Source organism: Acinonyx jubatus, chromosome D1 (assembly GCF_027475565.1).
Source record: "Acinonyx jubatus isolate Ajub_Pintada_27869175 chromosome D1, VMU_Ajub_asm_v1.0, whole genome shotgun sequence".
Classification (NCBI taxonomy): domain Eukaryota; kingdom Metazoa; phylum Chordata; class Mammalia; order Carnivora; family Felidae; genus Acinonyx; species Acinonyx jubatus.
Genome location: NC_069390.1, coordinates 26067086 through 26090297, shown reverse-complemented (window position 1 = coordinate 26090297; position 23212 = coordinate 26067086). Strand labels below are relative to the sequence as shown.

General features: G+C 48.1%; 1 protein-coding gene and 1 long non-coding RNA gene across 20 annotated transcripts in view; one reads left to right on the top strand and one right to left on the bottom strand.

The window, feature by feature from the left end:
- Window positions 1–547: 547 nt before the first annotated feature.
- On the bottom strand, window positions 548–22797 carry LOC113603405 (uncharacterized). The gene is made up of 4 exons (XR_008290397.1): window positions 21975–22797; window positions 21418–21464; window positions 3464–7025; window positions 548–1721 (listed from the first exon to the last, which is right to left on the bottom strand). It is a non-coding gene; the product is annotated as an uncharacterized LOC113603405 (long non-coding RNA).
- CD44 (CD44 molecule (Indian blood group)) overlaps window positions 20058–23212 on the top strand; it is an 87763-nt gene continuing 84608 nt past the window's right edge. For 6 of the 19 annotated variants that reach the window (XM_027072893.2, XM_027072894.2, XM_027072891.2 and 3 more), the window contains exon 1: window positions 20058–20315. In XM_027072893.2, the coding sequence (XP_026928694.2) occupies window positions 20249–20315 (67 nt within the window). In that variant the 5' untranslated portion in view covers window positions 20058–20248. The remainder of the gene's footprint in view (window positions 20316–23212) is intronic. The other 13 variants (XM_027072895.2, XM_027072898.2, XM_027072896.2 and 10 more) reach the window with 8 other exon arrangements.

Below are 23212 nucleotides of genomic sequence, written 5' to 3'. Positions count from 1 at the left end.
TGTTGCTGGCAGCCATCTTGCAACCATGAGGATGGCCACCATGAGGGCAGCATGAACACAGAGCAAAGCAGACCCAAGAGGAGAACAGAGAAACAGACACGGAGCCCTGATCAAACGGCTCTTGGAGTTCCCCTGCCTCTCTGGACCTCCAGCTATGAAATATAGTTTCTTACTACCTACGCCTGTTTGAGACATACTTTTATTACTTGCAGCTCAAAGAATCCTAACTGATTCTCACCTTTGCAGCTTTATCTCCAGCCATCCAGAATAACCTGCCTGTTGTGAAGTTTTCCAACACCTTGGTGACTTTGCCCATTCTTGCCTTCCCCTGGAACGCACTCCCCAGACTCTACTTGTTAGGGTCTTTTGCACCCTTCAAAGTCCGAATTCAAATGCACCAGTTCATCCTCACTCACATTCAGGAAGACGGCTCTTCCATCTGAATCTCCAAGACGTTTTGTATTTGCCTGCAAGCTCCAGAACACTCAGATTTACAGAAAGTTCATTTGCCTTCTTCACTGGGCTGCAGATTCCAGGAAGGCTGTTTTCCTTTTATTATCTCTGAATCCTTTAGTCCGGAACCCAGTATGCTTAGTTGATAATTGTTGCACGAAGATGTGGAGTTCAATACAAATGACAACCAAATCTCAAATGATAGTAACAAAAATAATCAGTGTTTTGTAAGGCAGAAAGGGATAGGATCTCTATGGGCTGAGTAGTAAGGAAAGGAATCTTAGGTCCTGAGATATGTGTGCCCCCAGCGGACGGGTAGAATTTGAACAGCCAGGGCTGGCAGGAATTCCTCCTTGGAAAGGGCCAAGCAGGTGCAAATGATCTGTTTTTCAGTTCCTCCAGTCACTGCAGTATGTTGTTGTTGTTTTTTTTAATATAATTTACTGTCAAATTGGTTTCCATACAACACCCAGTGCTCATCCCAACAAGTGCCCTCCTCCATGCCCATCACCCACTCTCTCCTCTCCCCCATGCCCCCCATCAACCCTCAGTCTGTTCTCAGTCCTTAAGAGTCTCTCATGATTTGACGGGCTCTCTGTACCTGTTGGGAAATGCGGTCTCAGTAATGAAATTCCTGTAGGTGGAAGAAGAGGAAAATAGGTTTTGTTCGAGTAGAAATGACATCTTCACTTTTTTATGATTAAAAGTGTCAGTTGGGAATGGGCTGCGAGTATCTTGAAATGGCTCTTTATTAGCCCAACCCAGTACGGGGGGTGCTGGGAACAGCGAAGGGATGTTTCATCTATCACCAGCCTTCCTTCGGGTGTGCAGGCTCTCCCTCTGTTTCAGTGGGCTTCAGTGTTCTAGGTTGTTATAAGAGGGGTTGTCTTCATAAGGTACTATGACAGACACATTGGTATGTATGCGCCAACCAGCTTGTTTTCTTTTCGGCCACACAAGACCGTAGAGACCATCTGCGGACTTGTTGCATCCAAGTGCTGCAGTGTGACCGTGTCTTGCCAGTAGGACGCGGGTGGCACTGATGGATGCCACTTCCAAGCCTGGATCCTAAAACAGCCCATGCAATTTCCCCGCTCTCTCTTAGCTTGCCATCTGGCCGAACGCAGAGCTCCCGCTGCAGGAGAAGACTCTGACGAGGGCTTAGGGCACGGCAAAGCCACCAGATGGAAGAAACCCGGATCCCTGGGTCACAGCTTGGAGGAGGACTGCACGGGGTTGCTGATCAGCCAAAAACATCCTCATTGAACCTTGTATATAAAAAAAAAAAGAAAGAAAGAAAGCTCTACTGTGTTAAGCCACTAAAATATTGGGTTTTTTTTTTTTTTTGCTGGTTCGCCAACCTTGCCTAACACGGATGGCGGAGAGAGGCCTTAGTGAAATCTCTGGGCATAGGCAGATGGCAGCTCCACCAAGATGACCAGAAAGGAACCGGAAGGAGGCCAGGAGGAAGACAGCTAATAGAGGCCCTCACTACCAGAAAGGTTCAGTGTTCACTCAACTGGCAAGGGGTGGTTTGTCCAGCTTCCTAAGGTTGGCTGCAGATGGTCCTTGCTGGGCAGAGGCTGGGCAGTCTCTGGAGGCAGACTCAGCTCCTACTCTTGGGGTCCAGTTACATGATGATCCTTCATTCAGGCCCCTGCACCCCCTCCTTGATAATATCCCTCCCACTCTCCTCCCTCTTCTGCCTTTAACTGCGGTAGATATTACCAAACCGCCATCCACAAAAAATAAGGCCATTTGACGTCCCATCAACTGTTTAAAAGGTGGGGGTAAGTGCTTATATCTCTATGTACTGTCCAGCCCTGCATATTATCAACCCAGAGGAGGGCACTTGTCGGCATGAGCACTGGGTGTTGTATGGAAACCAATTTGACAATAAATTATATTTAAAACAATTTTTTTTCATTTTTTATTGGGGCGCCTGGGTGGCTCAGTCAGTTAAGCGTCTGACTTTGGTTCAGGTCATATTCTTGTGGTTCATGGGTTTGAGCCCCGCATTGAGCTCTGTGCTGACAGCTCGGAGCCTGGAACCCGCTTCACATTCTGTGTCTCCCTGTCTCTGTCCCTCCCCTGCTCATGCTCTCTTTCTCTATCTCTCTCTCTCTCTCTCTCTCTCTCAAAAATAAATAAACATTTAAAAAATGTTTTTAAATAGAAAAATTTTATTGTGGTAAAAAAAATGCATAACACAAATTTTGCCAACTCAACCATTTCCAAGTATATGTGGTACGGGGGCATTAAACGCGTACACGTTGGCATGCAACCGATCTCTAGAAGTTTTCTTTCTTGCAAAACTTAAATTCTTACCCACTGAACAACCCCCCATTTCTCTCCTACCCTACCAACCACCATTGTATTTTCTGTTTCTATGAATTTGATGAGTCTAGATACCTCACCTAGGTGGAATATTACAGTGCTTGTCTTCCTGTGACTAGCTTATTTCGCTTAGCATGATGTCCTCCAGGTTCATTCATGTTGTAGCATGTGTCAGCTTTCCTTTCTTTTGAGGACAGAATGATGCTACATTGTGCGCCTTCATTTATTTGTCCATGAAAATGTGTGTTGCTTCCGCCTTTTAGCTCTTGTAAATGATGCCGCTATGAACGCGGGTGCGCAAATCTCTCTTCAAAATTCTGCTTTCAGTTCTTTGACAGGTCTTAGACACGCACAAGTGGGATTGCTAGCTCAGGTGGCAATTCCATTTTGAATTTCTGGAGGAACCACCATACTGTTTTCCATAATGGCTGCACCGTTTCACCTTCCCACCCCCAGGACACAAGGATTAGAGCGTCTCCACACCCTTGCCGGCGTTTGAGATAGTAACCATCCTAATGGGTGTGAGGTGACATTTCACTGGAGTTTTTAATTTGCGTTTCCCTGATGATGAGTGGCATTGAGCATCTTTTCATGTTTGTTGGTTCAATCCGCTTCAGTTTGTTATTTACATTTTTTTTTTCATTATTTTTGGAGGTCAAAGAGGAACTCTTACCACCATGATGAGATGTTTCCACTCTCCAGGCTCGCAAGGACGAGATCCCAGCTTTGCAAACAACAGTTGAAGTCGGGAAGGAGTTGCACCCCAGGGGTGGTAAGAGAGACTCATGTTCCACTCACCATGCTCGTCGCATGCCAGGTTTACACAGCACTCTCTAAAGTCACACACGCCGTTTCAATCATCACAGCAGCCTTGCAAGGTGCAGAAGGCAGAGGAGGAAATTGAGGTTCAGACATGAGAACGCAGAAATAGAAGGAGACTGGTTCTTTAAAATCCCAACCGCTGAAACAGATGCCTAGTGATGCGCAGTAGACATAGCTGGCTGCCCGCCTGACATCTGTTGTCCCCTTTCCCTTGTGTCAGAGCCCCGGGTTTCTCAGTGTGTCCACCCTCTCTAGCTATGAACAGGGCTAAGACAATAATGGGGGCTTCATCCTCTCGCGTAGAGATTGGTTTAGTGAGGGCCGGTGCAGGGTGAGGAGTATTTTAGGGAAGAGCTCCTCATTTAAAACGTAAAACAAAGACAGCATGGTCCCTTTTCTTTTTCTGGATGAGGTAATTCCTGGATGGGATGCCTAGGTACAGCGTGTACCAGAGGACCACGAGCAGGACCAGTCTTAGGAGGAAGTCAAGGGGCAGCAGGCAGAGCAGAAAAAGAGAAAGAACCTGAATTCGATATCACTGAGTAATATTGCTAACACCACCTCCTTGTGATGGGAAATAATAAATCTCTATTGCCTGAGCCAATTTGAACTGGGATTTTTGCTTTTTGTTTGGGAGTTTTTGTTGCGGCTGTTGTTGTTACTGACGTAATCCTATTACGTGATGGATGGAATTATAAATTGACAGAAAAGCAATGTGACAACATGATCCAAGAGCCGTCAATGCCAGGGGCACGTGGATGGCTCAGTCGGTTAAGTGTCTGACTCTTGGTATAGGCTCAGGTCATAGACTCACAGTTCGTGGGTTTGAGCCCCAGGTCGGGCTCTGTGTCAATGGCGTGGAGCCTGCTTGGGAGTCTCTCTCTCTGTCTGCCCCTCCCCTGCTTGCACTCTCTGTCTCTCAAAACAAATAAATAAACATTAAAAAAAAATTTAAAGAGCTGTCAAGGTCAGAGCTCCACCCCTATCTCGGGGGTGCCAGCTGTGGGTCAACACTGTCCTAGGGATAAAGACTATTCTGGGGGGTCATGGGGAAGGCGAAGAGAGGAGAAGGGAAAGAGTGGGTGTAACTGTAGCTGTGAGAGGTCCAAATGGTAAGACTGGACCTGTCATCATCATGTGCCGCAAGCCAGTATGGGATCACATATTGGGTCCAAAAAGAAACCTACTGTTCCCTGGCCTGACATTTCCATGCTGAGAAACTGCAGCTAAAAACACCCCTGGCCTCTCTGACCATCCTTTACACTCTCTTTTCTGACAGTGAGTTTGGAAAAAGACCAAATGTTCTCCATGGGACTCCTCCCCCTCCGTCACTTTCAGATGCACCTGCCTGCAGCGGGGGGGTCCCTTCTAGGCCCATCAGCTCCCTGGCAAGTGCCAGAAGCCTGAAGGCTATTTTGAGGGGGGGGAATGCTTCACGTTCATTTATGTGGCTGCCTATTGAGACCTTATTCTTTTCTTCAGCTGCTCCTGTGAATAAAGCCGTTATCCTCACCTCCATCTACCTGACTCCTGAGTGTACTTCCTCTTTGATTCTGAACTGAGGAAGGAAGGCGAAAGGCACCATTCATTGGACCCCTACACCCTGACCCCAAACACAAAATTAACAAGTAGTTAACTCAATACAAAAGCTCACATCACCTCTACTAGTCTCCTGCTCCCATATAATTATATGTCCTGCAGATGGGGAAGGGGTCGTTTTAACATACCTGCGGTCATCTGGGACCAGGGTCCGAAAAAGGCTTTGGAAGAGCCTTGAAAGAGATCAAGTTAGGGCTGAGATTTGACCAAAGTCTCAGACTCAGGATGGACACATTTGTGAAGGGAGCAAGGGGCACATTGAGAGGTATCAGTAAAGCAAGAAGATCTGAAGTAATTTGACCCGTCGGGTTATGGGGCAAACCGGTTTGAGTTTGCCTCAAGAAACATTTTCACTTTCAGCCACATGGGGTTGAGTCAGCTTAGTCTAAAGGAACAGAGAAACAGCGTGAGTGCGAGGATAGTAACAGCAGCCATGGGATGCGTCCTAGTAACAGCCCAAATGTACGGAATCTACGGTATTTTATTTAATTCAGTCCTCACTGCGACCACACGGATTAGGGACTCTATTTGCCTTCTTTTACTTCGGAGGAAATTGAAACTTAGAAAGACAGTTGGTTCAAGGTTACACAGCTAGCAAGTGCCAAACCTGTGTTTTTAACCCTACGGGGACTCCAGGCTTCATACTAACTCCATATTGCGATCAAACTATCCCAACCATTTTCATTTCTGATGACTTTTTGAGGCAATAATTCAAGGAAAGCAAAACATGACGTGCATAAACATTTCCACTAAAATGTTCTATACAATTGTGACCAGAGGAAGCAACTGAAATGCATATCAGCAAGGAAATATTTTAATATATTACGCTGTATCCAGTCAATGAAATGCTGGGCATCATTTTATTTGCCTTTTTTTTTTTTTAAAGTTTATTTATTTTTGAAAGAGAGACCAGGAGAGGGGCAGAGAGAGAGGGAGAGAGAGAGAATCCCAAGCAGGCTCCGACATGGAGCTCAAACTCATGAACTGGGAGATTGCGACCTGAGCCGAAATCAAGAGCCAGACGCTTAACCGACGGAGCCACCCAGGCGTCCCTGGACATAATTTTAAAATAGTAATTCTGGAATTTACGTTGAAAAATGAGCATGACAGAATAAACGGTAAGGGAGCAAAGCAGGAGGGAAAAGCAGGAGGGAAAACGTTGCACCCACCACCATGGCAATAGTTAGAAAAAAACTCAACCTGGCCATCCATGATCCAAAACTGAAAGGAAAATAAGCAAGAGCCAAATAACTTTTAATAGTGAGTGGAGTCTAGGTTGATTTCTCCCTCTTCTTTCTTCTTTCTTCTTTCTTCCTTCTTCCTACTTCCTTCTTCTTCTTCTTCTTTTTAGTATTTTCAACACTGTAGAGGCCCTACCATGTCAAGAAACACAGAACAGATCTGCATGGGACACTGTAGGTAGAAGCATGTGTTTGCATACCAGCTAGCTCGCTGGTGGGGAGAGGGGTTACTGGGCATACTGGCGGGAGCTTAATGTGTGGCTCGGCCTCCATCAACCTGCAGATTTCTCTCTGACCTTGAGAAGACTGTATCTGGATTCTCCTCCTCTCCTGCCCTAGGTCCCCTTTACCTTGAAGCAGACCCTGAGGTCACGAGTGCAGGTTTCTACAAGCATCTCACAAGGGTAGGAAACTTTGGCCCTGACTCCAGACAGCTTGAATCCCGAAGCTCCACAGAGTGGGGAGGTTCTCTGGAATTTTCCCGCGGTGCTGGTGACGTCACCAAGACGTGGGCAGAGAAGTGTGCGGGCCGGGACAGGCAGGGAAGAGAAGAGGAGTACACCATAAACTTTTCTAGAGGAAATGAGATGCAAATTAGTAGAGAGAGAAACAAATGCTGAGGTGCTAGATGATGGGGAGAGACCGTCTCAGATGGTTAAGACAGGAAAAAGCAGTCCATGGCAACCCTCTGTACAATAGAATGAACAAGGGCTTTGACATGAGGCCAGGCTCCATCGCTGGCTCCACTGCTGTGTGACTGTGGGCAACCCACTTAACCTCTCTGATCCTCAGATTTTCTATCTGTAAGTGACTGTAGCCATTCCAAAAACACAGAGTTCTGTGAGAGGTCCTGAATAAGCCCTTCTCCTGATAACATAACTGGTACTTCCCTCGTTCTCTGTAGATATGGGGCTCTGTAACCACTGAGACAGCAAAACATTCCCTGTGCCCTCCACGCCCATCCCATGCAATAGCTTCTTGTCATTCTGTCTTTCTCTCAAATAAGGGACCAGAGAAGCCTGTCACTGCTTCGTTAGAGGAAGAGAAAGGGGTGTGAAACAAAGATGTCCTGGGGGCTGCACCCCAGAGCCCTCCTTCTGCTCTGAGGGTGAGTTTCCAGATTGCGTGTGATGAGAATGGAAACATGAGAGGTCTAAGTCAGGCCACTAGGGACTGACACTCCGTGGGTGGGGACGAAAGAGGGACAAACCCCGGCTAGAAGGGGTGGCAGATGGGCAGACCAACGTGAGGGGAGAGAGCGCAAAGTTGTAAGGAAGAGAATATTTGTGGCTGGCGGGAGGGGAAGCCAGTCGAGAGACAGGGATGAGGGCTGAGCCTTGTGAGGAGGGCAGGGGGGAAGAGAAAGGAGACACATCAGGAGGAAAACATAAAGAAGGTAGAGGGGGTGCCTGGCTGGATCAGTCGGTGGAGCGACTGACTCTTGGTTTCAGCTCAGGTCATGATCTTGCAGTTTGTGGGATCTAGTCCCACATCCGGCTTTGCGCTAACAGAGCTCTCTCTGCCCTTCCCTTACTTGCGCCCTCTCTCACTCTCAAAATAAAGAAACTCAAAAAAAAAAAAAAAAAAAAAAGGAAAGTAGAGAGAATAGGAGCTGAGAGAGACCAAAAGCATCTGAGAAACTGATAGAATTCCCATCACCCCTCTGCATCCCGCCCACATCACCCCCCGCACCCCCTCACAGCACTGGTAACTCTGAACACAACCTTAAGGGGAGCAGCCATCAGCCACTGGACATGGGGCTATTTCTCCGCAAGACGAGGCAACAGAAGTGCCATTGTTGGTTGACTTATCTCTGGAGAAACATGACCTCCGTCTTGGGGGGTCCCTCTGCCCCACAAGCCTGGGCCAGAATAAATACAGTTCTCCATCCTTGAACAAGGCAAGCCATGGCTTGAACATGCCATCGTTGGTGTAGCCCCATCTGGGCTGGGAAAGGGGACTGCTTCTGAGAAGGCCAGCTTAGGTACAATTCGGATGAAAGCCAAATATGTCTTAGGTACATCTTCTCGTTCTGGGGTTTCCCTCTGGCTTTTCCGGAGTGCTCAGAGTTTCCATGCCTTTGCTTACATCTTTGGTCACTGGGCCAAACTCGTTGGTGAGGAACGGTCTTCTAGATATTGACCCAGGGGCTAAAGTGACCAAGAAGACTTCAACAGTTCCGAGGCTAGACATGGAGCCTCAGCTGCGTGGCAGAAGGGGGGACTGATCGAAACTTCTCTGGATGATGTCGTATGGTGGCCCTGCCTCCTGCTGCCCAGATTTTGTCATCCTCCCCCACATCACTTTTCAGAGGCCACCTGACAGAGCCACTTACAGCACCTGTAAGACCAGGCCAGATCCCCCTCAGTCCCATTTCCCACAGGACTGGGGTACGTGAGGGTGGGCGGGATTTCCTTTCCAATTTTACTGCAGGCAGAACGGGTCCACCCAGTGTGTGGTGGAGACTGCCCTCAGGACCAGGGTGTTTCCTTGGAGATGATGTCACAGCTACTCAGCATGTGTGTGTGTGTGCGTGCACGTGTGTGCACATGCACCTGAATACCCATTTATGTTTATTGCATCTTAATATATTTTTAAAATAAGATTATTTGGGGGCGCCTGGGTGGCTCAGTCGGTCAAGCGGCTGACTTCAGCTCAGGTCATGATCTCGTGGTCCGTGAGTTCGAGCCCCGCCTCGGGCTCTGTGCTGACAGCTCAGAGCCTGGAGCCTGTTTCAGATTCTGTGTCTCCCCCTCTCTGACCCTCCCCTGTACATGCTCTGTCTCTCCCTGTCTCAAAAATAAATAAAACGTTAAAAAAAAATTTTTTTAAATAAAATAAGATTATTTGATTCAAAAGTGTGAATATATATATTATATATGTATGTGTTTTATATACATATATCATTATTGCTGATTTTGAATTTTCTCCATTAGTGGTTTATATATATTAAAATTTTATAATATACAATATATTATAAAATATAGACATATATTTTAATATATATAGACCACTAGTGGAGAAAATTCAAAATCACCAATAATGTAATGACAGTATTGCGGTTTATGTTATTTCAAAGAGCCCTTATCTTTTAGAGACACATAATGAGCAATCTACCGATAAAAAGATACGATGTCTGGTATTTGTTTCAAAATAATCAGGTGGTGAGGAAGGAAGTAGGAGGTGCAGATAGGTAGAATGGGCCATGAGCTGGTAATTGTTGAAACCGGGTGATGGGTATGTGGGAATTTATCATACTCCTTTTTTTTAAAATAGGGAGGTGTCTGTGGTCAAATAGTATTGGGGAAAACCGCGTACTATGGCCCCCTCTCGGAAACTTACAGTGCATCTTGGTGCCATATTTTATATCGCTGGAGAATAGGGGCCATATGAGTGTGTTGAGAACCCACCCACAGAGCCTCGCATGGTGCCTGATGCTACCAAACACTTAAGAAATGGTTGATGCGTGAAAACAAACCAAGGAAGGGTGCTTAGAGTAGGGACACCTGTTCACCTCTTTTAACCTAGTGTTTCCCAAATGTATTTGTTTATGAAAAGTCTGTGATTGAAGAGCACCTTTATATTAAAATCCTTTGCAATTAGTATTTGGGGACATGATCTCAGAGCAGGTTATAAATAGTATTAAAACTGGGCTCCCAAGGTTCCAGTGAGTTGACAAAGAAAGCCACCGGTTTATAATCCAGGACTACATGGGCCATTTCCCGCCTATAAACTGTGTTCAAGTTCCCAGATGGCTGGCCTTGGAATCAAACCCATGCTAGCAGTCCATTCTCTTTCTTTTTGCCCCAAACCTTCTCCCGATGTCTTCAATTGGACGAACCCAGTATTCAAGTGGGAAACAAGAAGAAAAGTGAACAGGACACTTGGAAGGTGTAGGAATGCTCAATGAGTGAAGCCAGTCTCCTTTCTCGTGGTTGTGGTATCGTAGGCGAAGTAAGCCTAGGGGAAAAGTGAAGAAACAGATAAAAACCTGGACATCTCCTTGAGGAGGTCTAAATCAGGAGAAGGAATGCAGGAAGGGATTCAGCAGAAGAGCCAGGGATGGATTCACCTCCACTTTCACCCCCTTTCCACTGGACTCACGGTTGGACTCCATTGCCCAGGGATGGCTAGAACCCATTCAATGAGACATGGATGGAAGTGATGGTCCCATACCAGGCCTGGCTCATAACCACCCCACCACTACCACCACCAGACAGTGCTCCTACATGCTCCTTTTCCTTCCACTGATTGAATGGGAATGGCCCCAGCAGCGTTGAGAAGTGCAGAGCCTCCGTTAACATGAATCTTCCATCGTCCCCAACATCTTACCTATCCAAAAACCCTCGTAAGTGTTAGATGACTCAAAAATAAACCTCTATGTATTTGAGCCATTATATATATATATGTTGCTGAGTTAATTTGTCACTAGCTAAAATTAGGCCACAAAATACGGAAAGAGAAAGCCATCTGAAAGGTAGAATGAAAAATGGGCTAGGGCAGTACCTATAAAGCCAAGAAAGGACAGAATTTAAAGGAAAGGTATAATCGTAACTACATCTGGTAGAACTTGAGACATGAGGAGGTTGGCTGGGGGATGATGAGCTTTTGAGGATAATTTTTCTCTTTGATGAAAGGAGAGAACCATATGATGAAAGATCCTTTTCTTCTTGCCTACCTCCTTTCTTCATCTTTGGACACCGTCAAATGAGGATTTAATGCCGGGATCTTCGGTAACTATTTTGTGACATGAGGCAAACCGCATTGAGAATGGAAGCTGGCATGTTAACGGTGGTACAGAAAGATGAACAGATTTTATGTCTATCACACTATCATTGAGCCACCGAACGAACTCTGGAACTACTTTTTTCTGTACTTTTTGTTAATAAAAAAATAATAAAGGCTTTCTTTTAAAAAAAATAACGGTAACTTCAATTTTTTGGACCTGCTCTATTCCAAAACCTATGTTAAGCTAAATAGATGCATTGTGTACACTGTGTACTTTAATTTTCACAATAATAATATACAGCATTAAATGAGTAACTTAAGCTCTAAGAGGTTGAGTAAATTGTCCAAGGTTACATAGCAAATATGATATTGCATCCAAAGTAATAAGTTAAACGAGCCAGACAAGTGCAAAGACCCTATTGCAAACTGGTGGATGGGGTTGGACCAGGAAAAGAAAAGGATTTAGCGGGTTTGGAGAGGGTACAATGGAGCTGGAGGGTGACTTTCTAACAAGATCATCTATCAAGATCACTCAGGTACCCTTATCTATAGAGCTTTTTGGGAATATACCTGGTCAATGTCACTCCTTTCTGAAGTCCTTTTTTATTTACTACTCCTCAGCCAGTTCATTACAAAAATGCATCGGAGGGTGACTAGACTTTCTTTAAAGTGGACTTACATGTTAGATTTTTACTGCTTACTTAGATTCTCCTCCACATTTAGGCACATGGGAGAATCACCCTCTCTCAGCTCGCTTACAATTAGATGGGGTCACGTGACTAGTTTTAGCCAATGGGGTGTAAGCAGAAACGGCATGAATTATTTCTGAGCCAAAGCATTTAGTCACTGGTAAGAGATCCTTTACTGTTCTGTTTCCCTGATGCAGCCATTCTGTTAAAATGCAGGTGCCATAAAATCAAACCACGCAGAATCACTGAGCTACCGCATGGAAGACAGCCGCTTTGAAGAATTGCCTGGACCTACAGTAGACTCAGCATGACAAGAAGTCACTTGGACCATCGCCTTAATCCACTGAGATTTTAGTGATGTGGCCACTGCAGCATAACCTGGGATGTAACCTGACTAATGCAACTTAATATTCCATCCTTCTCAGAGATGGTAAATATTGATCACGACTGTTACCATTGCCTCATCTATTCTATATATTCTTAAGCCATCACTGAACTCTTCCCCACTGAGCTGTAAGGCTTCTGAATCTCTCATCACAGTGACCTAAGCAGTCACTACTAGTTCACCAGAGCTGGAGAGTCAAGGAAAACCCACCGAAATCCTTCTGAAATCAGCACAAAATCCTGACTTCCTACTGTGGCCTGCAAGGCCACCTAAGAGCTAAAGCTGACCCTCCTTCACTTTCTCGCTCGCTCACTCAGCTCCAGCCCCACTGGCCTTTTCTGTTCTTCAAACATACCAAGAATATTCTCATCTCAAACCTTTACGTTTGCTCTGCCTTCTTTTTCGGAAGTGCTTCTCTAATGTTTTATACGGCTCAAATGTTGCCTCTTCAGACAGACTTTCCCTTCTACCTTACTAAATTTACCCTGCACCCTCCCCCAACGTCCTCAGTAATAACAAAACACTGGTCCCTCTCTCTCTCTCTCTCTCTCTCTCTCTCTGTCTGTCTCTCTCTGTTTTTCTGCTGTATTCCCAGTAACTAAAGTAGTACTTTATGCAAATAAGTGATTGGCCAACCCTGATCTAGACCATAATCATTTTGGGGAGAGAGGGTGGGTCTAGTTCCCCTTTGGTTTTTCCTTGGTGCTGAATCCATGTCATACGTACTGGACATGTCCATTAAATTCCTGGCTGATGGTTAGAAGCCTTTCATTTCCCTTCCTATCATGGTGGGCTCATGTCTGTGCCCTTTTGTCCTCCCTCTACCACTCACACACTCTCCTTCCCCTTCCCTCACCACAACCTCCCCCAATTAAGTACAAGTTTCTTTCTCACCCACACAACGTCTTCCACAGTCACAGTCTACTGTGGCTGAGAAACAGCACCCAGCAATAAAACGGGTTTTGGCCTGGCCTCACATCCAAGTTCACTACCTATAACCTTTTCTGCAGGAGTTAACACCGAGACCCAGCCAGACTTGGCTAGAGTGTTAGGCCTGTGCACTGGAGCCCAGAAGTTTTACCCGCTGGGTGTTTTGAAGAGAAGCAGCTGTTACCATTTGCCGGCTGAAGGGTTTTGCTTTTGAAATAGTCTATGAGGCATGTTCAGGCAGAAAGGAGCGTTCTGGAGAAGGCCTGGGAAGGCCTGCCACTCATTTGGAGTGCCACACAACTGTGGGCAAACCATCAGGGATGTCTGGCTTCAGTAACAGTGCAGGAGAAATCATTGCATTCTTTGGGTATAATTGGATGCTAAGGGGGAGGGTTTGTAGGTGAGCTGAGGTAGTGAAAAAGAACATGGAATGCAGAATCACAGGACCCGAGATTAGATCCAGAAGTCCTGAGCAAGAATGAGTAGTCTCTACCCTCTACCTTAGCAACCTTCCCTCCACCACCCCTACTCTAACAACAGTTTCTAAAGGCATCTTCCGTCTAAAAAGACATTTCTTGGAATAAAACTCAGTGAAAACGAGTTCAAACTCCAGTTGGCTTAGCATTGTTGCTAGATCCAGAATCAGAAAGGGGTCGAGATTTTCTGTCCCTGCATCTTGTAATGGCAAGAAAGATCTCCCTCAAGTAAAATAAAGAGGCTTGGGACAAGTCACCCAACCTTTCCAAGCCTCAGTTACCTCATCGGTAAAGGAGGAGTGAACTTTTCGTAGGGTTGTTGCGGTAATTAAATAACATTGGCATACGTACTAAGTGCTGGTGGTAGTGACCATGGTGGTAATTGTGGTGATGATGGCGAGGGTTCTGGCGGTGGTGGTGATGGTGGCAGTGACAATGGCATTGGGGGCGGCGACAATGGCATTGGTGGCGATAGCAGCAGCAGAGGAGTGATGAGAATGAGTTATGACAGAACGAAGAATGTTTAAATTGTGCTCAGCACACAGTAGTCACATAGTGAAGGAATAAAGGGAACAATTTTCAGGCAACCCAGGGACATTAGTCACCGTTTATATGCCAACTATGAATACGGCCAGCACGAATCATGCTTAGATGTTCATCAATGCCATTCCCTTCCAGCCTTCCAGTAGACGTTTAGCTACCAATTCGTATGAAACGGAAAGAAAATGAATAAAGATTTTAGTTACCCTATGAACTTAAAAGGAATACAACTGCATTTCTCTTAAATAATAATAGCGCATACAGTAGAGACTCTCTTACTTCTCTCACTTCAGTCTCTCACTTCCCCCCAGCTAGCCTTCTGCATAAAGCCACACACCATTAATTCAAATTTCACCTTCAGAAATTCACATTTCTAAATTAACTACCATTGAACTGTGGGCTTTGACCTATCGGCATACTGCTTTAACTTCCAAAGGTCTGCGTCACAGCTGCAACTGACATGGATGTATCCGGAATCAAGAGGCATCCGGTCCCCTTGGCATTTCTAGGGCGCGGTGGCCACATCAGCTATTTTATTTACCGTCCTTTGAAAGCCTTAGTAATGCTAAAAGCTCAGCACTGTAATCATACTTGGTTAGCTCCAGACTAATTAGTCATTCGATGCCATTTATTTGTCATGAAGATTGCTTTCCAAATTACCAGTTTATTTAGCCTTCACTAATAATTATTTCACAAGGGCTTTTTCACCACTGTTCATTTGCATGTGTAGAATTTACTCATTGAGAATGAACTAAAGATGGGTTTGTTTTTTTTTTTTTTTAGTTAAAGTTGAACTGGAATGGTGTTCGATTTACTCTGCCAGATCGCTCCTTCTGTGGTAAGCAGCCCCATGTAGGAATTCAATGTTGTCCCTTTAAAAGCGTCTGGTGGCCTGCTGTGTTTATAATCCTCAAATCCCATGATTCAGTCCCACCTCCCCGCCTTGCTCCACACACTCCTGCTCACATTTGGTTTAGATTTGACTTTTTCTTTGCTTAGGAAGAACAAGATTTTTTACTAGTCAGAAGCCAGCAGGCCCCCAAATTCAGGAAAAATAAACATACGAATCCTAGTCTGCTAGAGTGAGCCACGCTCAAATTCCACCAGGTCTGAAAACGGTCACCCAGATCGGACGCCGCGGCTTGCATTTGTCTAGAAAGCGTCAGCTCGTCCAAATGCTGCTATCTATTGGCTCGTGTAATTCCCAAAGTCACCCTGTAAAGTGTCTCGGGAGGAAAAAGAACAAGCCATTCTTTATTGGGAAAGGTATATATGTCAGAGACAGGGAATAGTCAGGAACTGAGAGTCTCGTAATGACAGCGTCTAAGACAGACATGGCCCTGTCCTCAGGCAGCTTAGCGGTTGGTGGATAGCTGAGCCCTACCAGGAGGCCGGCCCCCCAGTAGAGTCCTGACGCCTTCTTTCACTTACTATTCACAACAGACTGTGAGAAAGATCTTATGAACCTCATGTGGTAGATGAAATAACCCAAACTCCCAGAGGTTAAGTGACCCAAGTGAACTCACCGGGCTGATAAGGGGGTGAGCCACTGCTCAGACCTGGGCTTCCTCGGTCCAAGGCTGCCAGTCGTGTCCTGGACCCTGACCTAGTAGTGTAACTTCATGTTAAGTCAGATCAATTCAAGCTCTCTCTTCCAGTTTCCCACATCCCCTGGTTTCCCACATCCCCTGGTTTCACTTAGAAAGGCAATTGGTGCAACACACAACAGATACTGAACACCCAAAATCAGTAACTTTAAGGACCTAAGCGTTATACAGTCTCAAAAAAGAGCATGGGAATGTCTTTGTGAGACCGTGGTAGGGCCAGTGTAGGGGGGAGGGGGCGGGGGGGGGGTGGAGTGTGGGGTGGAAAGACGGTGAGAGGGTTAGCGCACAGAGGTGATCCAGGAATTCCCAAAGGTTGGTCCTGACTCAGTGAATTGTCAGGTCAGTTTGAAATGACTCACTTGTGGCATGGGGCAAACAACCTCAGTCAGTCCCTCACTAAACTGTCGGGAAGCAGGCAGGCAAAATATTTCCTCCTGGAAGAATTTGCATGGCCCCCTAACCTTTGTGAGGCACCTTCCCACTCGGTGCTTCATCTGCCGATTGTTACAACTTGCACATATGCAGCAGGGAACCAGGCTTCGTCGGAGATGGCCTCGTTGAGCGGTTTTTATATAACTTTTTCAAAGTAAAATCCTTTGTGGAAATGAAGCCTCCCACAGTCCTCTAAGGTTATCAAACTGATAAGCTTGGAACTTTTGCGCTTGGAATGGGGTCAGGGTGGGGGGAGGCGCAGCCCCCGCTTAAGCCTTTGCTTTGATCTCTGTGTCTGTCTCTGAGGGTCTCCAGGAACCTGCAAGTTCTATGAAACGGGGTAAGACAATGTAAACACATCGTTGCAGTGAATACCATCCCATTTCACTCCCCTCTTGCAACAAGGCCCTGGAAGTAATGGGAGATCTGCGAGGTCACTCCTGGGCCAGTGCCCTTTCCAGGGAACTCACTAGGCCTGGCTTCTCAGGTGATTAAAGTCTGAAGATCTTCTTGGGGGGGGGGGGGGCAGCCTGCCCCCATGTGTTTCAGGAAGACGGTGCCTCTTGGGGACAGACAACTCTGCCACTACGGGCAGCATTTTTCAAAGCGCCTGCTTTTCCGATAGGGGTCAGAGGCACCGTTCTCTTTCCAGCTGGCACCCCCCCCGCCCTCCCCCACCCCCCTCCCCCCTGAATCTTGAAACTGGCCACTGGTGGCTGGGGAGCAGGTCCCTGAGAATGCAGGAGGAGCAGCCTACACTCAAGCAGGCTCTCCCCAACTTGAACCCTTACACTGAACTGGAAAGCCTTTGTTATTGGCTGCGTGTTTGTCTCCCCCAAATTCATATTTTGGACTCTTAACCCCCAGTGTGATGGTATTTGGGGGTGGGGACTTTGGGAGGTAATTAGGTCAGGAGGGTGGAGCCCTTATGAAAGGGATTAGTGCCTTTATAAGAAGGACCCACCAGCAAGCTTGGCCCCTCCCCCACCCCATCTCAGTCTCCCTCTCTGTTTCCCTCTCTCCCTCTCCCTGCCTCTCTCCCTCTCTTCTCCTCCCTCCCTCTCCCTCTCCTTTCCTCCCTCTCTCTCCTTTCCTCTCTCTCTGTCTCTCTCCCTCCCTATCTGTCTGCCTCCTTCTCTGTCTCTGTCTCTCTCCCCCCCTTCATGTAAGGATAGAAGACAGCCAGCCCTCTGCAAACCCAGAAGACTGTTCTCAGCAGAACCCAGCCATGCTGGCGCCCTGATGTGGGACTTCCCAGCCTCCTGAACTGTGACAAATAAATCTCTGCTGCGTAAGCCATCCAGCCTGTGATGCTCAGTTCTGGCAGCCCAAGCTGACCAAGACGGTGGTGATAGCCACACAATTCTGTGAACGTGCTGAGGGCCACTGTATGGCTGCAATGGTAAATGTTAGGATATGTGTATTTTAGCACAATAATAATAACAACAACAATAACAGCAGCAAGAACAATAATAATAATGAAAGTTCTATGGCTCACTATTTCCTAGGGGTCAAGTTCAAACTTCCTGGCGTAGTCTATGACCTGAGCTGGCGGGGGGGGGGGGGTGGGGGGGGTGGAGGAGGGTCCTGTTTACCTCTCTGGCCTCCCTTCTTGCTGTCCTCCCTCGATATCTTCATCTAATCGAACATGCAAGCCGCTCTATGACATTGCCTGAGCAAGTCATGTGCTTTCACTTTTCCCTGCTTAGTCACAATTTTGCTTTTAGTCATGATAGCAGACACATTTACGGAGCTTACTATATGCATATATATATATACATATAGTGCTTAATATATGCAGGACTTTTGAGTCATTTACTGCTCACCAATCCTACAGAAAGGACACTGATATTAACCCCATGTTAGATGTGAGAAAAACCGAGGCCTAGAGGCTAATTTACTTGCTTAAGGTTGCACAACGCAATGTAAGACGGCTATCCATAGTGATCTTCTGCCGTGGATATTGTCACACATATTTCACAGCACATTTCTTATTGTGTGGTGACAGCCGGCTTGTGAGTCTGATTCCCCGCCAGAGTGTGAGGCCCCTGAAGATAGATAGGGCAGATCCTTTCCATCTTGATGCTCTTGAGCGAGCACTCACTACATGCTTGATGAATAAGGAAAGCTGCATGCACTTTCTCTCAATTTTTCAATTTCTTTCAATAAGTAACAAAATCAAAAGGGAATTCCTTTGGCTCGGGAATGCTAGCCTGGTGAGAATTCAGTCCCACAGTCCCCCACGTTACCATTTTCTATGTACCCCACCAGGCGAGAAGCCCATTCAGATACACTTTCAGTGGTCCACATTAACAATAAACACTGCTTTTGCTTTTCAAATGTCAAATCACTGGATGTTACAGGTAGATATGAGATTATAATGCAAAGTATGATTTTTCTTTTTTTTAAATTTTTTAAATGTTTTATTTATTTTTGACACCGAGAGAGAGAGAGAGAGAGAGAGAGAGAGAGAGAGAGAGAGCGCGCATGAGTGGGGGAGGGGCAGAGAAAGAGAGGGAGACACAGAATCCGAAGCAGGCTCCAGGCTCGGAGCTGTCAGCACAGAGCCCAACGCGGGGCTCGAACCCACGAACTGTGAGATCATGACCTGAGCCAAAGTCGGACGCTCAACCAACTGAGCCACCCAGGCACCCCTCAAAGTATGATTTTTCTAACTCGAAATCCCTCCAGGGACCATCTTCCTCCCCTTTCTGAGATGTATTGGGGAGGACAGATAGGGGCAAGTGGATTAATGTTTGCTTAGCTAGGAGTATAAATAGGAGCAAGAGAGAGTGGGTGGATATTTGGTGGGTGAGAGGGTGGATAAAATGGCGAATGGAGATGTGGATGATGGGCACTGGATAGATACACTGAGGAACAAATGTGGCTGGCTGGCTGGAGAGGAGGACAGTATACAGATGGATGGATGTAGGGTTATGAAGAGGTGTGGAAAAGTGTATGGGAAGGTGGAGGAGAAGTTGTATGGGAGGGTCGTTGGAAGAAGAAGTGGGAGATGGATGGCTAGAAGAAAGGATGTGCCGCTGGACAAGTGGATGGAAGGGGGTGGGAAAGATGCAACAGCCCTGTAGGACGTGAGCAAAGACGGGTAGAAGATGAATGGGCAGGTGGAACGATGTTTGGGAGGATGAATGAATACAGGTGACTGGATGGATGAATGAGTGGATGGGTCCAGGTGCCAGCCTGGGACTGGAAGATGACACATGGGTTGGAGGAGGGAAAGAGCAGCCCCCTGGCTGGCCATCCTTAGCTTTCTCTGAGCCGCCCTGGTAAGAAGGAAAACTCCACTTCGCTTCTCTTTCAGGGGAACAAGAGTGCGCTCGTCCTTTTCCCCTGGGAAGAATCACAAGCTCCCCACCCCTCCTTGCCACCGTGAGCTGGGGAGCGCCACTCTGCCGGACCTCGCCCCCATCCCATCTCCTGTCCCAGAATATCCAGCCGCCGAGATCACTCTCCAGCCCCATTCACAGAGAAACCTAGCGGAGAGGAGGGGTCGGAGGCTCAAACCCAACCGGGCTAAGGTTTCAGGACGGGCCATCCCCTGGCCCGTCCAGAGGCCGCCCTTCCAGCGGGCCGGGAGAGGAAACCGGTGCGTCCCGGGGCTCACGGGCACCCCCGGGGCCCCCGCGGTGCCCGTTAAGGCCGCCCGCGTTTACGGTCTCTGCGCGGCTCCGGGCGCGGGGCGGGGGCGGGGGCGGAAGGGCCAGCGCAGGGGAGGGCTGCTGCGTCTTTAAACCTCTGCGGGCTGCTTAGTCACAGCCCCCTCGCTTGGGTGTGTCCTGCCCTCGCTCCCTCCCTCCCTCTTAGGTCACTCTTTCAGCCCTTGAATAAAAACTGCACCCAACTTCCCAGGCGCCCTCATTGCCCAGCCGGACCCCAGCCCCCGATAGGCTCGGGCCGCCCAGCTCGCCCCGTGCTCCGCCGGCCCCCGCCCAGCGCACCGGACCCCACCCCCGGCGCCCCGCGCTCGCCCCCTCAGTTCGCTCTCACCATGGACAAGTTTTGGTGGCGCCTAGCCTGGGGACTGTGCCTCTCGCAGTTGAGCCTGGCGCAGATCGGTGAGTGCCTCGGGGGCAGTGGGAGGGAGTGGCCCGGGCGCCGGGACGGACCCTGCAGCCACCTGGCTGAGTGGGCCCCCGGGGACGGGAGGCCAGCGGGCGGCCAGCGGCGTGGACTTGGTGAAGGAGAGCGGGGCGAGGATTTGCGCTAAGCTCTCGGAGTGTGGGTTGGTGCGAAGCACCGTTTTGTTGAAAGAAAAAGAGAAAGAGCGAAGAAAGTTGGCCGGGCCGGCTGCCTGCGCGCAGTTTTGGGTGAGGTCGCGGGTGCCGGAGCACAAGGCAGAAAGTAACTGTACTCCAGGGTGCGCGCCGCCGGTGTCTGGACCAACGGGCTCCTGTGCCCAAGGGCGCTGGAAGCCTGGCTGGGCTGTCCCCGGGCAGGGCAGGGCTAGGCGGGGCAGGGGCCGGGGCTACTGACCAGGTGGCCACAGAGGTGTTGGTGTGAGAGCTGGTGGTGATGAGCCTTCCAGAAAGGGGTGCCGGCGCCCTGCGGCTCCCCACCCCGCCTGGGCTCCCCACCCCGCCTGGGCTCTTACAGTTGGCTCCAGTCACTGACTAGCGCTTGTGGGAACTTGAACCAGCTCTGTGAGGTTCTGGGTTTCCACGAGGTGCCAGCCTGGGGCAGGGAGTGTGAGGTGGAAAAGCAATGACTGAACCAGCTACTCAAACCTCCTGCTCCTGCCAATCAGTTAGGGGAAATCCAGACAGTAAGGTGGCTCACATTCCCAGCCTGGCAGTCTCAGAGCAGGGAGGGGGGTGGGGGGGTGGGGGGAAGCCTGGGCATCAGGGTCGTGTTAGGGACCCTGGACCTGGGGCTGCCATACCCCCATCCAAACAGGGGCTGTATCTTTCAGTGACTGTGGAGTGGGTGTCGGCATGTGAGGTAGTCTGGTGAGACCGAACTCCAGGCGTTCCTTCCCTTTGTCTATATATGTACAGATAATTACATGGCTGATTTGCTTATTGCTAGCAAAATTAATTCTTCTTTTAAGAAGTGCCAGCTGGGTCATTAAGACAGCTCAGCCTATGGTTAATTCTGCTCGGCAAGTATTTATTAAACCCAGCTCTGGGGGGTACCAAGAAAGTAAAGATACAGTCTTACCTGGATCCTGCAGACTGGGAATAAGTGGGGATCAAAGATTCAGATTCCTGAAACACAAAGAATAATAATGATAATAATGATAATAATAGAAGAAATGACAGCACCAGCCAGCATTTTACCGCACGCTTTCACTGTGCCGGGCACTGTGCTCAATGTTTACAAGTGTTGCCTTATTTTGCCCTTACGGTGGCCCAGCGAGAAGCATCCTGTTACTAGCCCGGCTTCAGGAGGGAAACAAACCGAGACTCAGAGAGGTTAAGTAACTTGCCAGTTCTCACACAGCCAGAAGGATTGGTGCGCATGTGAACCCAGGTCCATTAGTCTGTGTTTAGTGGGAGTACGTTAGACTGTATGTATGGCATGGGCATACTTGGAAAGAGTCTGGGGATGGAGGGTTGAGGTGGACCCAAGGCCATCGGAGGCTTCCAAGGCGACCTGAGCTCCAACAAGTCACTGAAAGGCAAAAACACTTGGGACGCCAGAGAAGAGAAAACCTGGAGTGCAGGAAGAGCCCTGGCCTTCTCTGAGACCTCCAGGGAACTTTATTTGTACATTACCTTCTGGTGATGTCTTCTGCTTTGTTTCTGAGGATTCTGACTCTTGACTCCTTCCAACCTGCCTCCCTGATTCTTCTTAAGGGTCGCATCCCCAAATATTTGACACCATCCTGACCCAGAGACCAGAGGGTTCACTCCTGCCCCACGTTTTCATGCTCCTTTTGGGAAGTGTCCTTTGGAGGAAGCACAAAAAAGTGCCAGTGGCAGTAAGTGCCTGGGCCTTGGCTTTCATGTGCTTGTAACATTGTTTGGAAGGAACTGAGACTTGGAAGGGAGATGCGACTTCACAGCAGCTTGGCGGGGCAGGCAGAGAGGGGAAGGAGGCAGAGGAGGGGGAGGAGAGGCAGTACTTTTGCCCCAGGATCCCAGTTGGGGGTGGGGGACCTCCAGAAGACAATGAGGAAACTTTGGAAAGGAGCAAGGCTTTGGGGAGGAAGAAAGGGTCCATCCTTCATATCCGGAAGCAAAAAGTAGAGAAATGGCCAGATGTAGTTAAGCAACACTGGACAAAAAATTAAGTTGGAGGACACTATGAATTAGGTGTCATATGCAGGAAGTAGAAAGTGGCCCTGGGTGGAGGACAAGTGGGATGAGCCCTCCCACGTCTCGTGTCTCTTTTCTCCTGTGGGCCAGAGGTCACTGCTGGGGAATTGCGCCCCTGGTGTTGAGAAAGAGGGGTACATCAGAGAGCTCTTGGGGGTGACAAGTGCCCTTCTGCTCCCTGGGAGTATTAGAGACCCCTCTTCCTGGGAGTTAGGGCTTTGGCTGTGTTTTCCCAGGTGGAGAAGCAAGAAATCCATCACTACTGAGGTTAGCGTCAATTAATTCAGTTATTCCCCAGATACACATTGGACATCTCATTTCCTGCCAAGGCGCCGTGCCAAGTAGGTGTGTGTGAGGCTGGCGGCCAGTAAGAAATGGTTCCATTTTCTTCCAAATTGCCCCACGCAGAAGCAGCATGGGCAGCACGAAATTCTTAAGTTATGACAGATCCCCTTCCATTCATTCAACAAGTATTTCTTGACTCATTGTCATAGACTCACCAATGGGGACTCCAAGGACCATTTAGAAAAACCCTTCTTTTTCCCATGGAGGAAGCAGACCCTGAATAGGAGGGAGGAGTGACTTTCTCTCTCGCAGCAGACTTAGGGCTGGACATCTTCCATCCACGGGGCTCTGAAATACCCCCATCACCAAGGACTCCACCTCTGTCCCCGGGGTGAGCGTAACACTGGTTT